Raw genomic sequence first — 16,433 nt, 5'->3', positions numbered from 1 at the left:
AGTTAACTGGGCGTTAAGAATGGGGAATCTCTTAATGTCTTGTTTACTTATAGGTGTTTTGGTAAATCGTGCTGACCCGCGATAGGTGGCACCTTGGTAAACGATACGGGCCCGTGATAGGCAGTACGTTTACGATTTACGTTAGGTAAGTTGTGCTGACCCGTGATAGGTGGCACCTCGGTAAACAGTACTGACCCGTGATAGGTGGTACGTTTACGACTTACGTTTCTTGGTGATTTGTGTTTGTCCGTGAGAGACTGCACAGGTGTTTGTCCGTGAGAGACTACACCCTGTTAAATTGTGATTGGTGATAGCATGTTTGATTGCAATACTATTTTGAAACCCATGATGTTGTAGTAATTGTGTTATAAGTGTTAAGTGTTATGTTTTGGTGTTAAGTGATAACATGTTTGATTGCAATACCATTTCGAAACCCATGATGTTGTAGTATTGTGTTATAAGTGTTAAGTGTATGTTTTGGAATTTGGTGATAACATGTTTGATTGCAATACCATTTCGAAACCCATGATGTTGTAGTAATTGTGTTATAAGTGTTAAGTGTTATGTTTTGGAATTTGGTGATAGCATGTTTGATTGCAATACTATTTCGAAACTCATGATGTTGTAGCGATTGCGTTATCATTGCTAAGTGTTAAGATGTGGAATTGTGTATGAATGATATTGAGTTAGTTTATGTGTTTTTGGAAGAATATGCAGGGAAATCGATTTCCCAATCGATTGGATGAGTTACAGGGACTTCCCTAATGTGACATAATCGATTTTCCAATCGATTTTATAATATGTTTTTCAAAACCAATTAAGAAAATCGATTTGGAAATCGATTTGGCCATGCAGGAATTCAGCAAAAATTAATTTGAAAATCGATTGGCATTAAGTCAGGGGCTGAGATATGCTGTCAATTGATTGTCCAATCGATTGCCCAATCGATTGAATTTAAGTCAAGGGCTGAGATATGCTGTCAATTGATTGCCTAATTGATTGAATTAAGCCCAGAATTCAAATTTCACTAAAAACCTTCAGGAAATCGATTGCCCAATCGATTGGCTTAGGAGAAATTTTTATTTTGAGTTAGATAACAGATTGCTCATTGATTTATCAATGTCTTGGTTAGTTATATATTACTTGATGGATGGAGAACTTTATTTTGATTTCATTTTTAATTGGCAAGCATTATGTGAACTTTTAGCATATGGAAAATCCTTTTAAGGTGCATGCTTAGTTGAAAGCTTATTTTGTGCATTTAAAAACTTAAATGTTATGTGTTAACTGTTAATTTCGGTTGGTGACCCTTTACAACTATTGTGGAAATCTGGGCTTTGCCCTCAGATGAGAGCCAGGATGATCCTACCGGTTCGTACCCTACGGATGGGAATGCTTGACTGGAGCTACGTTAGGAGGATCTCACGGGGCGCGTGGAGATCACTCAGGGTGTATAGTTTTTTGGTAGGATGATCAGATTAGGTTGATGTATAGGGACTAGACGTCCTTCTTTTTGGGTTGGAGTATTTTAATTTGGAAAACTGTACTTATACTAATATTGTCAGTTTGACATCTTATTTGAATGGGTTCCATGTAGCATTTGTTGTTGTGTAAATGCTTTGGATTTATATTTGGAGAAACTTTTCCGCTGCTTGTAATTATAATGACTCAATTATTTATCCAAAGGCATTTCCTTATTTATTTCGCTGTTTTAGTTTAATCTCTTTTGAAAAAAAAATATACCCTCGCTTTGAAAAATGGGGTGTTACACTAAACCCTAAACCCTTAACCTAGTAAAGACCAATATGATCTACAATGATTGGAAGAACTACAATGATTAAGAACTAAAATGGACAAAAAGAAACATACAAATACAAAAATTACCTAAAATAAAAAACTAGTGGCACTTATTCACTTATTCAACGAACTACATTAATTAAGAAAAAAAAATGGACTAAAATAGACAAAGATCCTTAAACCATAAACGCTAAATACTAAACCCTAAAACCAAAAATAGACAAAGATCCTTAAACCATTAACACTAAAATAAACCCTAACCCTTAACCTAGTAAAGATCAAAATGACGTAAAATAATAATGCATTTTTACTTTTGGACTTATTGGACGAACTACAATGAATTAGAATTAAAATGGACAAAAAGAAACTAATCAAAAACAAAAATGACCAAAATCTAAATATAATGAGATTTATGCACTAATTCGATGAACTACATTGATTAAGAACCAAAATGGTCTATAATAGACTTAAACCCTAAACCTTAATCCGTTAACCTTTAAAGACCTAAATGACCTCAAATATTAATGCATTGCGACTTTTGAACTTATTGGACAAACTAAAATGATTAAGAACTAAAATGAAAAAAAAGAAACAAATCAAAAATGAAAATGACCTAAAATCTAAATCCAATGAGACTTATGCACTTATTTGACGAACTACATTGATTAAAAACCAAAATGGACTAGAATAGACCTAGACCCTCAAACCTTAATCTAAGACCTTAAACCCTAAACCTTAATCCTTTAACCTATTAAAGACTAAAACGACCTAAAATATTATTACATTGAGACTTTTGCACTTATTGAATGAACTGCAATGAATAAGAACGAAATCCAACAAAAAGAAACAGATCAAAAACCAAAAAGTCCGAAAATCTAAATCAACGGAGACTTTTGCATATATAGGTTGAAGTACATTGATTAACAACAAAAATGGACAAAAAAACCATAACAAATATTAAAATAACCTAAAATTTTAATCGATTGAGTCTTTTGCACTTATTAGACAAACTACATAGTTTTAGAAACAAAGTGCACTAAAATACACCTAATAAATAACAAAATGACCTTAAATAAATATCCATTTAAAATTATGCACTTATATCATGAAATATATTGATTAAAACCGAAACCCAAAATCCAAAACCCTAAACAATTAACCCTAAGCCTTTAACCTAGTAAAGACCACAAATGACCTAATATATTAATCCATTTAGACTTTTGCACTGATTAGACCAACTACATTGAGTATGAATAAAAAAGGACTAGAATAGACCTCGTAAAGACCAAAATTATTTACAATATTAATGCATTGAACCTTTTCAACTTATTGTGCGAACTACAATGAATAAGAACTAAAATGGAGAAAAAGAAACATATCAAAAACAAAAATTACCTAAAATCCTACCCTAGTAACACTTATGCAGTTATTCGATGAACTACATCAATGCACTTATTCGACGAACTACATTGTTTAAAAACCAAAATGGTCTATAATAGACCTAAACCCTTAACTCTAAACCGTAAACCCTAATCCCTTAACCTAATAAAGACCTAAGTGACCAAAGTTATTAATGCATTGAGACTTTTGAACTTGTTGGCGAACTACAATGGATAACAACTAATAAATAAAGAAATGATCTAAAATAAATTTCCATTTTGAATTATGCACTTATATCATGAAGTATATTGATTAAAACCCAAACCCTTAACCCTTAACCCTAAACCCTAAACCCTAAATCCTAAACCTTAATCCCTAAACAGTAAACCCTAAACCCGAAACCCCAAAACCTAAACCCTAAACCCCTAACCTAGTAAATACCACAAATGACCTAATATATTAATCCATTGAGACTTTTCCACCTATTAGACCAAGTACATTGAGTAAGAATCAAAAAGGACTAGAATAGCCTTTTCAACTTATTGAACAAACTACAATGAAAAAGAACTAAAATGGATAAAATGAAATATATCAAAAATAAAAAATTACCTAAAATCCTAAACTAGTGACACTTATGCAGTTATTCGATGAACTACATTATTGAACTTATTCGACGAACTACAATGATTAATAATCCAAATGGTCTATAATAGACCTAAACCCTTAACTCTAAATCGTAAACCCTAAGCCCTAAACCTAATAAAGACCTAAGTGACCTAACGTATTAATACATTGAGACTTTTGCACTTATTGAATGAACTACAAGGATTAAGAACTAAAACAGACAAAAAGGAAAATATCAAAAACCAAAAATTCTTAAAATCTAAATAAACTGAGACTTTTGCAATTACATGATGAAAGACATTCATTAACAACTAAAATGGAAAAAAAATAACAAATATTAAGATGACCTAAAATTTTAATCGATTGAGTTTGTTGCACTAGAATACACCTAATAAATAACAAAATGACCTAAAATAAATATCCATTTATAACTTTGCACTTATACCATGAATTAAATTGATTAAAACCCAAACCCTAAATCCTAAACCCTAAACCCTAAACAGTATACCCGAAACCCAAAACCCAAAACCCTAAACCCTAAACCCTAGCCCTAAACCCTAAACCTAGTAAAGACCACAAATGACTTAATATATTAATCCATTGAGACTTTTGCACTTATTATACCAACTAAATTGAGTAAGAATCAAAAAGGACTTGAATAGACCTCGTAAAGACCAAAATGAATTACAATATTAATGCATTCAGCCTTTTCAACTCATTGGATAAACTACAATGAATTAGAACTAAAATGGACAATAAGAAACTTATCAAAAACAAAAAATTACCTAAAATCCAAATTTAGTGACACTAATGCAGTTATTCGACGAACTACATTAATGCACTTATTTGACGAACTACATTGAATAAGAACCAAAATGGACTTGAATAGACCTAGACACTTAACCTTGAATCTCAAACCCTAAACCCTAAACCCTAATCCCCTAATCTAGTAAAAACCAAAATGACCCAACATATTAATACATCGAGACTTTTGCATTTATTCAATGAACTACAATGAATAAGAATTAAAACTAACAAAAAATTAAACATCAAAAACCAAAACTTCAAATCTAAATAAACTGACACTTTTGCACTTACATGTTGAACTACGTTGTTTTAGAAACAAAGTGCACTAGAATACACCGAATATATAACAAAATGACCTAACATATATATCCATTTAGAATTATGCACTTGTATCATGAAATATATGTATTAAAATCAAAACCCTAAACCCAGAAACCTAAACCCTGAACCCTGAACCCTGAACCCTAAACTCTAAACCCTAAACCCTAAATCCTAAACCCTAATCCCAAAACCCTAAACCCTAAACCCTGAACCTTAAACCCTAAACCTATAATCTTAAAACCTAAACCCTGAACCTAGTAAAGACCAAAATGATCTACAATGTTAATGCATTGAGACCTTACAACTTATTGGACGAACTACAATGATTAAGAACTAAAATCGACTAAAAGAAAGATACAGATACAAAAATTACCTAAATCAAAAACTAGTGACACTTTTGCACTTATCCAACAAACTACATTAATTAAAAACAAAAATGGACTAAAATAGACCAAGATCCTTAAACCACAAACGCTAAATACTAAACCTTAATCCCTTAAACAAGTAAAGACCAAAATGACCTAAAATATTAATGCATTGATTAAAATCCAAAATGGTCTATAATAGATCTAGACCCAAAACCCTTAATCTATGACCCTAAACCCTAAACCTTATTCCTTTAACCTAGTAAAGACCAAAATGACCTTATTCCTTGAGACTTTTGCACTTATTGAATGAACTTCAATGAATAAGAACTAAATCCAACAAAAAGAACATATCAAAAACCAAAAAGTCCTAAAATCTAAATCAACTGAGACTTTTGCACTTATAGGTTGTAGTACATTGATTAACAACTAAAATGGACATACAAAAAAACACAACAAATATTAAAATGATCTAAAATTTTAATCGATTAAGTCTTTTGCACTTATTAGCCTAAAATAGACCTAAACCCTTAACTCTAAACCTTAAACCCTAATCCCTTAACCTTGTAAAGACCTAAGTGACCTAAAATATTGATTCATTGAGACTTTTAAACTTATTAGCGAACTACAATGGATAACAACTAATAAATAGATTACACCTAATAAATAACAAAATGACCTAAAACAAATATCCATTTTGAATTATGCAATTATATCATGAAATATATTGATCAAAACCAAAACCCTAAACCCAAATCCTAAATCCTAAACCCTAATTCCTAAACCCTAATTCCTAAACCCTAAACCATAAACACTAAACCTAATCCCTAAACCCTAAACCCTAAACACTAATCCCCAAAACCTAAGCCCTAAACCCTAAATCCTAAACCCTAAACCCTATATCCTAAACCTAAAACCCTAACCTAGTAAAGACCACAAATGACCTAATATATTAATCCATTGAGACTTTTCCACTTATTACACCAACAACAATGAGTAAGAACCAAAAAGGACTAGAATAGACCTCGTAAAGGCCAAAATGACCTATAATATTAATACATTGAGCTACAATTATGCACTAATGCAGTTATTCGATGAACTACATTTATGCACTTATTTGACGAACTTATTTGATTAAAAACCAAAATGGTCTATAATGGACCTAAACCCTTAACTTTAAACCCTAAACCCTAAACACGTAAACCCTAATTCCTTAACCTAGTAAAGACCTAAGTGACCTAAGATTTTAATGCATTGAGACTAATAAATAGAACTACAATGGATAACAACTAATAAATAGATTACACATAATAAATAACAAAATGACCTAAAATAAATATCCATTTTGAATTATGCACTTATATCATGAAATATTGATTAAAACCCAAACCCTAAATCCTAATTCCTAAACCCTAATCCCTTAACCCTAAACCGTAAACCCTAAACCCGAAACTTTAAAACATAAACCCTAAACCCTTAACCTAGTGAAGACCACAAATGACTTAATATATTAATCCATTGAGACTTTTCCACTTATTAGACCAACTACATATGAGCCGGACCGAGTTGATGAGATCACAAAAGCAGTTGAAGAAGATCTTCGAGATTGTCCTAAAATGTTTGAATGTTTGTTGAGTGATGAAGAGAAAGAATTATATAATGGTTGTACTAAATTCACAAGACTGTCAGCGATATTAAAGTTGTACAACTTAAAAGCGAGTAATGGATGGTCTGATAAAAGCTTTACAGAATTATTAACACTCATAAAAGATATGTTGCCAGATGATAATGAACTTCCCAGTCGAACCTACGAGGCTAAACGGATTTTGTGTTCTATTGGAATGAGTTACGAAAGGATTCATGCATGTCCTAACGATTGCATTTTATTTCGAAACGAATATGAACTACTTAAGGCGTGTCCGAAATGCAATGTCTCTCGATATAAGAAGAAAGAATCTACTCCAGCAAAAGTCGTGTGGTATTTTCCTATAATACCAAGATTTAGGCGCATGTATCGCAGTGAAGAAGATTCAAAACACTTGATATGGCATGCAGATGAAAGAATTAGAGATGGAATGTTTCGACACCCTGCAGATTCCCCACAATGGGCAAAAATTGATCACGAGTATCCTGAATTCGGGATAGAGTCCAGAAATCTAAGACTTGCACTTTCTACTGATGGAATGAATCCACATGGTCTTCAAAGCATCTCACATAGCACGTGGCCTGTGATTTTGGTAATATATAACCTACCTCCATGGTTATGTATGAAGCGTAAGTTTATGATGTTGTCTCTGTTAATTTCTGGACCCAAACAACCGGGGAATGATATCGACGTATACTTGACTCCTTTAATTGAAGATTTAAAAATTCTGTGGGAGACAGGTGTGGAAGTTTATGATGGGTATAGGAAAAAGTGTTTCAATTTGAGGGCTATGTTGTTCGGCACAATTAATGATTTTCCAGCATATGGTAATTTATCAGGATATAGCATTAAAGGTCAGTGTGCATGTCCTATATGTGAAGAGAGTACAAATTGGATGCGGTTGAAACATTGTAAGAAGAATGTGTTTCTTGGACATCGTAGATTTTTACCTTATAGTCATCAGTATCGTGGGTGGAGAAATGCATTCAATGGAAAATCAGAGGAAGGTAAAGCTCCTTTAGCACCGACTGGATATCAAATACTTGAAAAAGTACAAGGTTTGACCAATAAATTTGGCAAACCTTTTGCGGGAGAGCTGGTGAAAACTGGGTGGAAGAAAAAGTCAATTTTCTTTGAATTGCCATATTGGAAGTCATTGTATGTAAGACATTTCCTCGATGTGATGCATATTGAAAAAAATGTATTTGAAAGTGTTATTGGTACGTTACTCAATGTTCCAGGAAAGTCTAAAGATGGCGTCAATGCAAGATTGGACTTGGTCGATATGGGAATAAGAAATGAACTGGCTCCAGTAAAGAAAGGAAATCGCACATATCTACCTCCAGCCGCTCATACTCTATCTAGAAAGGAAAAAATTGTTTTATGTAAATTTCTACACGAAGTTAAAGTTCCAGAAGGATACTCTTCGAACATTAAAAATTTGGTTTGTATGAAAGACCTCAAGTTAAAAGGTTTGAAGACCCATGATTGTCATATTATAATGGAGCATTTGCTACCAATAGGTATACGTTCCATTTTACCTGAAAAAGTTCGACTAGCCTTAACTAGATTATGTTTCTTCTTCAGGGAAATTTGTAGTAAAGTGATCGACCCTCAGAAATTACCGACATTGCAGAGGGAAATTGTTGTTACTTTGTGTGAGCTTGAAATGTATTTCCCACCATCGTTTTTTGATATAATGGTTCACCTTACTGTTCATCTGGTTAAGGAGACACAACTTTGTGGGCCAGCTTATATGAGATGGATGTATCCGATAGAACGATATATGAAAATATTAAAAGGGTACGTAAAAAGTAGAAGTCGACCAGAAGGTTGTATTGCTGAACGATACATTGTTGAAGAGGCTGCTGAATTTTGTACTGAATATCTGTCCAATGTTGAATCCATAGGGCTTCCCATGTCTCGTCATTCGGGAAGACTATCAGGAGAAGGGATAACTGGAAGGAGACTACTGACTATATCAAGGACAGAATGGGAGCAGGCACAATTGTATGTTCTGCACAATGATGATGAGGTTCAACCGTATGTTACAATACACATTGATCAGTTATCTCGTTTGAACATGAATAGGAATCAAAATTGGATAACTCGAGAGCACAATCGAAGTTTTGTAACATGGTTAAAAAATCACATAATGTCAAAATTTGATATAGACCCCGGATCAATTTCAAATAGATTGAGGTGGCTAGCAAATGGTCCGAGCTTACATGTCTTTTCTTACACTGGTTATGTTATTAACGGCTACACATTTTATACCAAAGAACAAGATGATCAGACCACTATGCAAAATAGTGGAGTCACTCTCGTAGCTGAAGCGATGCATGTCTCAAGTGCAAAAGACAAAAACCCAATATATGCAAATCTATCATATTTTGGGGTTATCGAGCGCATATGGGAGTTAGACTACACAATGTTTCGTGTTCCCATATTTGGTTGCAAGTGGGTCGATAATAATAATGGCGTTCGGATTGATGAGTCAGGATTCTTGCTTGTCGATTTTAATAGGGTGGGATACAAAGACGAGCCTTTTATTTTAGCGTCGCAAGCTCAACAAGTGTTTTATGTCACTGATCCTTCTGATGATAAATGGTCTGTTGTCCTATCGACCAATAAAATAAGTGATGATAACAATAATGATGAAGATGTTGGTAATGATCTTTTATTTGCAACATCACAACAACCACATGAAATTGATTCAACTATATGCATGTAATCTGAATTATTGTGATAAATATGCATGTAATCTGAATTATTGTGATAAATATGCATGTAATCTGAATTATTGTGATAAATATGCATGTAATCTGAATTATTGTGATAAATATGCATGTAATCTGAATTATTGTGATAAATATGCATGTAATCTGAATTATTGTGATAAATATGAATATAATCTGAATTATTGTGATAAATATGCATGTAATCTGAATTATTGTGATAAATATGCATGTAATCTGAATTATTGTGATCACAGTTTGCTACTAATGTCACTTATATAATGTAAATTAAGTGCCAATTTGATTGGAATAAATGTCTGATCAGTTACAGTCGTCCAAAATTGAACCCAAATAAAAAGCGCTTTTTATAAATACTGAGATCTTTTACAGCGCTTTTTATAAAAAAGCGTTGTAAAAGACCCTTTTGAAATTAAGTAAAAATGACATTTTACAGCGCTTATTTGAAAAAGCGTTGTAAAAAGCTTTATTAATAATAATTATCAGACACCTAACATGACTATCTCTAACAGGATTTTCTTCAAACACCTTGTACGCATCATGGGAATCCCCAAAAACACATTGTTAACAAAAACATCAGACTCAAATCGCAACATGGCAATGATCCTGAATACCAATTAAGTTTCGATTTAAGAAGGAAAGAGAATGTAAAGAGATAAAAAGGGTGTTGAGGTAGAGATTGAATTGTGAAAGAGTAAGCTTTGATGTTTGTGAAGAAGATGCATAAAAGGAGAAGAGTTTGGTGAAGAGGAAGGGATTTTGGTGGTGACCAGTTACTACTATGTGGGTTTTGCATGTTGAGCTTGTTTAAAAAATAATATAACAAAACACAAAAACAATAAGGCCTTTTACAGCGCTTATTTAAAAAAGCGCTGTAAAAGGCTTTTAAAAAAAACATTCATATAACATAATAAAACAAGGAGGTCTATTACAGCGTTTTTCCAAATAAGCGTTGTAAATTACTGTTTTAAAAATAAAATAAAGAGACCTTTCACAACGCTTATTTGAACAAGCGCTGTAAAAGGGTTTTATATATAACATAATAAAACAATGAGGTCTTTTACAGCGCTTATTGGGAAAAGCGCTGTAAAAGAGCCTTTTAAGAATTTAACTAAAGAAGCCTTTTAGAGCGCTTTACAAAAAAAGCGCTGTAAAAAGGCTTATAAAAAGCGCTGTAAAAGTGTTACGTATATATAACAGTTACCTCTTCAGTTTCCTCTTCATTACGTAACCTTCATCTCAACCTTCATTTCTTCTCTTCTTTTGCAAACCCTATCATCCCGTCCTTTACGAACCTTATTTCCATGATCATCTCCTTCATTTCGAACCTTATTTCCATCCAAGATCATCTCTCCCATTTCACACAATATATTTTCATTGAAATACGTAACCCTCATTACGTATTTCTTCAATACCGTATTTCTGTGAACCATATTTATATTTCTGTGAACTTTCTGCGTTCCCTCTGTTCTTTAGATTTCATCTTTCTTCGAACCATTATTCAGGTATTGATGTTATAAATTTTTTGTAATCATTAAAATGCATGTTGAGCTTTTTTAAGATATACTGATACATGTTGAGTTTGTTTATAATAATGCATGATCCATGTTGAGCTTGTTGATGTTATACTAAAGTGCATGTTGAACTTGTTGTAGTTAAATGGATACAAACAAAGATTTAGAAGTTCAAAATGAAGAAGTTGGCACCTCTAAGACTTACGAAAAAGAAGTCAAACGTGGTGCAACTATCATGCAAAGGGTGATTAAAGCACGGAGCAGTGGCATTAAATTTGAGGTATACTATATATACTCTGTTTGCTGTGTGTTTTTTTATCTTTTTTTAGGGTTTAGGGCATGTACTTACTATATGAGTTTATTAGGTTGGCTGGAACGAGAGTGGTCAGCCAGTTGACCCCAACAGCTCCATGTTTGTAAGCTACATTGGGGCTGTTGTTCGTCAAAATGTCCCAATAACAATAGACAACTGGAGAGATAAGGCGTTGAAGGATGCCAAAGATATCATCTGGAATGACATTCAAGTAAATATTTTGATCTACTCTTTTGTCATTTATAATTTTTTTTCTGTAAAATACATTACTTATAATTGTTTTCATTGCAGACCACTTTTGTTCTTGATGAGGAACGAAAGTCATATGTTTTGAGAGTTGCTGGGAAAATCCATCGTGGATTTAGATCCCATCTCTCAAATTTCTATCTAAAAGATAGAGAAGGAAACACAAATGCTGAACCTCCAAAGATATATCAACATTATATATCAAAGGATGAATGGAGTGCATTTGTTTCCAAACGTTCTGACCCGGCGTTTGTCGTAAGTTATTAATTTATTAGCATTTGTGTTTTATTATTCATATTCGTAGCGTATTTTAAATTTTTACACAATTGCTATTTTTTTTTTATATAGAATATTAGTAAGGCAAATCGCGAACGGGCAAGCAACCCAAAACACCCATACAAGAAATCACGTATGGGATATGCACGCCTTGAACAACAAATTGTAAGTAATTAAACATCACTTTTATATAATGAAGTAATTTGTATTATAAACTATAGTGTGTAACTAATTTGTATTATTTTGTTTATGATTTTAACGAATAGAGAAAAGACACCCAAGCCGATCAACCCTTGGGTCGTCATATATTGTGGAAGGAAGCGCGTGTTAATAAAGAAGGAGTGGTTGATAATGAAAATGTCAAGAAAGTTGTAGAACTTTGTGTAAGTATATTATCACTTTAATATTTTTTAATATTGTATTTTAAAAATGCTATTGAACTTATCTTTTTAATGTTACATGTATTTTAGGAAACTATTGAACAAAGTTCTGAAACTCAAGAGGGCAACAAGGATACGTGCAGGGACATTCTTGGGAAAGTGTTTAATGTCCCTGAGTATTCCGGTCGAGTGAGGGGGAAATGATTTGGCGTAACTCCCAAAAGCTTTTTTCCTCAAGAGAAGCGCCAAAAACCTTCTAACGAGGAAGTATTAGAGAAGCTCAGAATCCTATCAGAGGAAGTGGCACTCTTGGTGAATACGAATAAATACAAGCAACTTCCGGTTCAGCTCCAACCTGAAATACAAATGGAGAGTGAAACCGGGAGTTGCAACGTCGGTTTGAAGAGTATTCCCGAGGTAATTAATTACTTACTACTTACTTGCTTATGTAATTACTTATGTATTAAACAAACTTATATATTAACTGTACTTATGTTTTAACTATTGATGTAGGGTGTCACTACATGTGTCCTATACTTGTCCTCGCCTACTCAACGGAAGGTGGGAAAAGGAATATTGTACAATACTTCGGGAGAAGTATTGCACAATATTCCGATCCCCGCGGGCCATGTCAAAGTATCGCCTACGGTTGCTTTCGAACCAACTGCACCGTTGCCCATACCGGACAACGATGGAGATATGAAGTTCTTAAGCGACGCTATTGGCAGTTACGTGGCATGGCCCACACACCTTGTTGCCCTCCAAAAAAAGATTCCCAGAAACAAATCAATTACATCTCCCGAAAAGGTTTGTCACATTTATTGCCTAAGGTTTGTCATTTTTTCAGATTCAATAAACTAACATTTTACCTCATTTTTGTAGGTCCAAATAAATAAACCACCCCTACAGCCAAAAAGAGGCAGCAAACCTCAAAAATTGGAGGTTAATAGAGCTGCCAAATCACAAAAGCCGGAGGGTAATAAAGCTGCCAAACTTGCAGCAACAAAAAATCTGGACCGGGGAAAATCGGTCGCTGCTACTGCTGCTCCTAATAAAAGTCAGCCACGCCTTGGTAAATACGGGGCGTGTCTTGACATCCAAATAAAAAAGGAACATGGGCAGCAGCAACGATTCGCCCATCGTACAAATGAATAAAGACATCTTTGGAGATGAGTATATTGAATACCTCGAAAAGGAGCACATGTACGAACTTCTCGAACATAAGGAGCTGAGTGCTACTGTAATCAGCTTGTACATAAGGTAAAAAATACTTTTAATTGCATTTATTTGTAATTAATTAAATGTATTGGTAATTAATCTCAGGAACAACAATTCAACCCTACATACTTGAGACAATTGCTTGGAACTCAAGAAATCAACAAAAGCTGGAAAATCTACTGAGCAAATCGATTAGGCAATCGATTCTGTAAAAGGGTTGTATGAAAGTGTGTAGTCTATGATTACACAATCGATTAGGCAATCGATTGGCACAATCATTGATAAAAATTGTGCAAGTCAGTGGCAAGCAGTTTAGCACCCTAATCGATTGGCACATCGATTGTTTAATCACAAAGACTAAAACTGATTAGATACATCGATTGACAAATCGATTGCGCAAGTCACAGGGCCAAGCCATTTAATACGCTAATCGATTGGCAATACGATTGCGTAAATAAAATTTTATAAGGAACATGGTCTGTGACAAACACAATCGATTGGACAATCCATTGTGAAAAATTCCAGTGAAACAAGTTTGGCATCAATGGATTAGGCAATCGATTGAACTAAACAAACTGGTAAAATCACTTTTTCAGAAACTTAAACACCAAATGGATTGGCACATTGATTTACTTGAAATAAGCTAAATCCCTGTTTTAAACCCAATTGATTGGAAAATCGATTGACACATAAATTTGAGTTACAGGGAACATTCAATATATGGCCAAATCGATTATGTGTATTAATGAATCGATTATGTGACTTAATGAATCGACTGGGTAATCGATTGTTTTGATCTCGTTGTTGGAACAAAACATCTTAAATCGATTATGCAATCGAGTCAACTATTAACTACACATAATTTTCTGAAAAGTATTTTAAACTAATCGATTAGGTAATCGATTAGGTTATGTAGTTTCAAGATTCAAGAAAAACAAGACTTGCGATAATCGATTGGCTAATCGATAAGCCTGTTTTATTAAATTAATGAATCGATTGGGAAATCGATTTATATGTTGTTTTTCATAAACTATATAAACAGTTTTCAATCACTTTCTCTAATAACTTTTGATAACATTTGAATAACCTTTGATATTGCTTTTTCAGACCCAGAACCAACGATTATTCATAATCAATAGAGAGCTGAAAAAGACCTCTTGAGAGAAAAAGAGAATGATCTCACAAACACTCAAATGGACAAACAACTTCTTGTGTGAGATTCATTGCAAGTGATTGAAACCAATTATGTATATCTTTTATATTTTCTGTAACAAACACTTTGTAAAGAAAGAACTTATAAAAATCCAGTAGTGAAACTGGTAGTTATCTTCATTGTTGAGAAGGCTCATCAAGAAGAAGCTTTACTGTGATCTTGGAAGAGTTTGGAGAGAAACTCTGGGATACAGTGGTTGATCAAAATCCAGTAGTGAAACTGGTAGCTATCTTCATTGTTGAGAAGGCTCATCAAGAAGAAGCTTAACTGTGATCTTGGAAGAGTTTGTAGAGAAACTCTGGGATACAGTGGTTGCCAAATAGAATAAAGAGAGAGTTTTAAGATTGATAGGCCGGGAACGCTGGAACATCTGTAAAACACTCTAAGATTCTATTGAAAAAGGCCGAAATCGTTTAGTTTTGGGACTGGACGTAGGTCGTCTGTTAGACGGCTGAACCAGTATAAAAATCGTGGTGCACTTCTCTCTATCCCTTACTCTTTATTATCATTGTATGATTGTATGATTAATCTTGATTGCATGCTTGTATCTTGATTAATTTGTTGAACAATTACTGTATGTGCTGAACTAGTAATTGGTCAATACATGTAAGTGGGAACCTTCGCTTAGAATCAATTCCTTGGGACCGTGATTGATCATTAGTTTAATAAAAGTGTTCTTTTGTTAAATTGATTATCAATCTTGTTGAATTTTTTTAAAAAGACTGTCATACACGTTTTTAAACAATAGAGGTCATATTAAAGAACAATTGGCATCAAGAGCCTACCTTTTTTAGAGTAATTCTCATAAAAGTGCATGGCCTCAGTTGGATTTCTAGGAGAAGGTGCTTCCCTTTCAAGGCCTCCTGCCTTCAATGGAGCCACATACATGTATTGGAAACATAGGATGTTAATATTTCTAGAAGCTAGTGGTATTGATATTCTAGATGCTGTTGAAAATGGACCCTTCATACCTACAATAGCTGGGACTGGTGATTCACTAATCCCTAAACCCAGATCTGACTGGTCTGAGGATGATAAGAAGAAAGTAGGATATAATGCTAAGGCTAAGAACATAATAACCTCTGCATTATCAGCTGATGAATTTTTCAGGGTCTCAAACTGCAAGACTGCTAAAGAGATGTGGGACACTCTTCAACAAACACATGAAGGAACTACTGATGTGAAAAGAGCTCGAATTAATACACTCATGCATGAATACGAATTGTTCAACATGAAGACAGATGAATCCATTAATGACCTGCAAACAAGGTTCACTCACATCATCAACAATTTATGTAAGACCCATAATTTTAAAGTACACTTTATGCATTTTTATGTATTTTGGGATTTTGGCTCGGAGGCTTTTTAGCCAAAGTAATAACATTTTGGAGTTTATATGATCAAAAAGTTACCTTGATGCCGATTAGAATTACTCGTCGATAAATAAATTAAATTAACTGCGGTGAATCTTTTACAAAGAGTTTAATGCGTTACGGGTGAAATGGGAATTTAACAAATATCTAGATATTTTGAGATATTTGTTAAAAATAATTAATATATATATATATATATATATCT

General features: G+C 33.5%; 1 protein-coding gene across 1 annotated transcript in view; it reads left to right on the top strand.

Moving 5' to 3' along the window:
* LOC140920404 (uncharacterized) overlaps nt 1-6,392 on the top strand; it is a 24,609-nt gene extending 18,217 nt beyond the window's left edge. Inside the window, exon 4 of the mRNA XM_073368677.1 lies at nt 6,382-6,392. Coding sequence (XP_073224778.1) covers nt 6,382-6,392 — 11 coding nt within the window. The remainder of the gene's footprint in view (nt 1-6,381) is intronic.
* Nucleotides 6,393-16,433: the final 10,041 nt, after the last annotated feature.

This window comes from Cicer arietinum, chromosome 5 (assembly GCF_000331145.2).
Source record: "Cicer arietinum cultivar CDC Frontier isolate Library 1 chromosome 5, Cicar.CDCFrontier_v2.0, whole genome shotgun sequence".
Taxonomy (NCBI): Eukaryota; Viridiplantae; Streptophyta; class Magnoliopsida; order Fabales; family Fabaceae; genus Cicer; species Cicer arietinum.
Note: the sequence above shows the minus strand (reverse complement) of the source record. Positions and strands in the feature narration are given on the sequence as shown.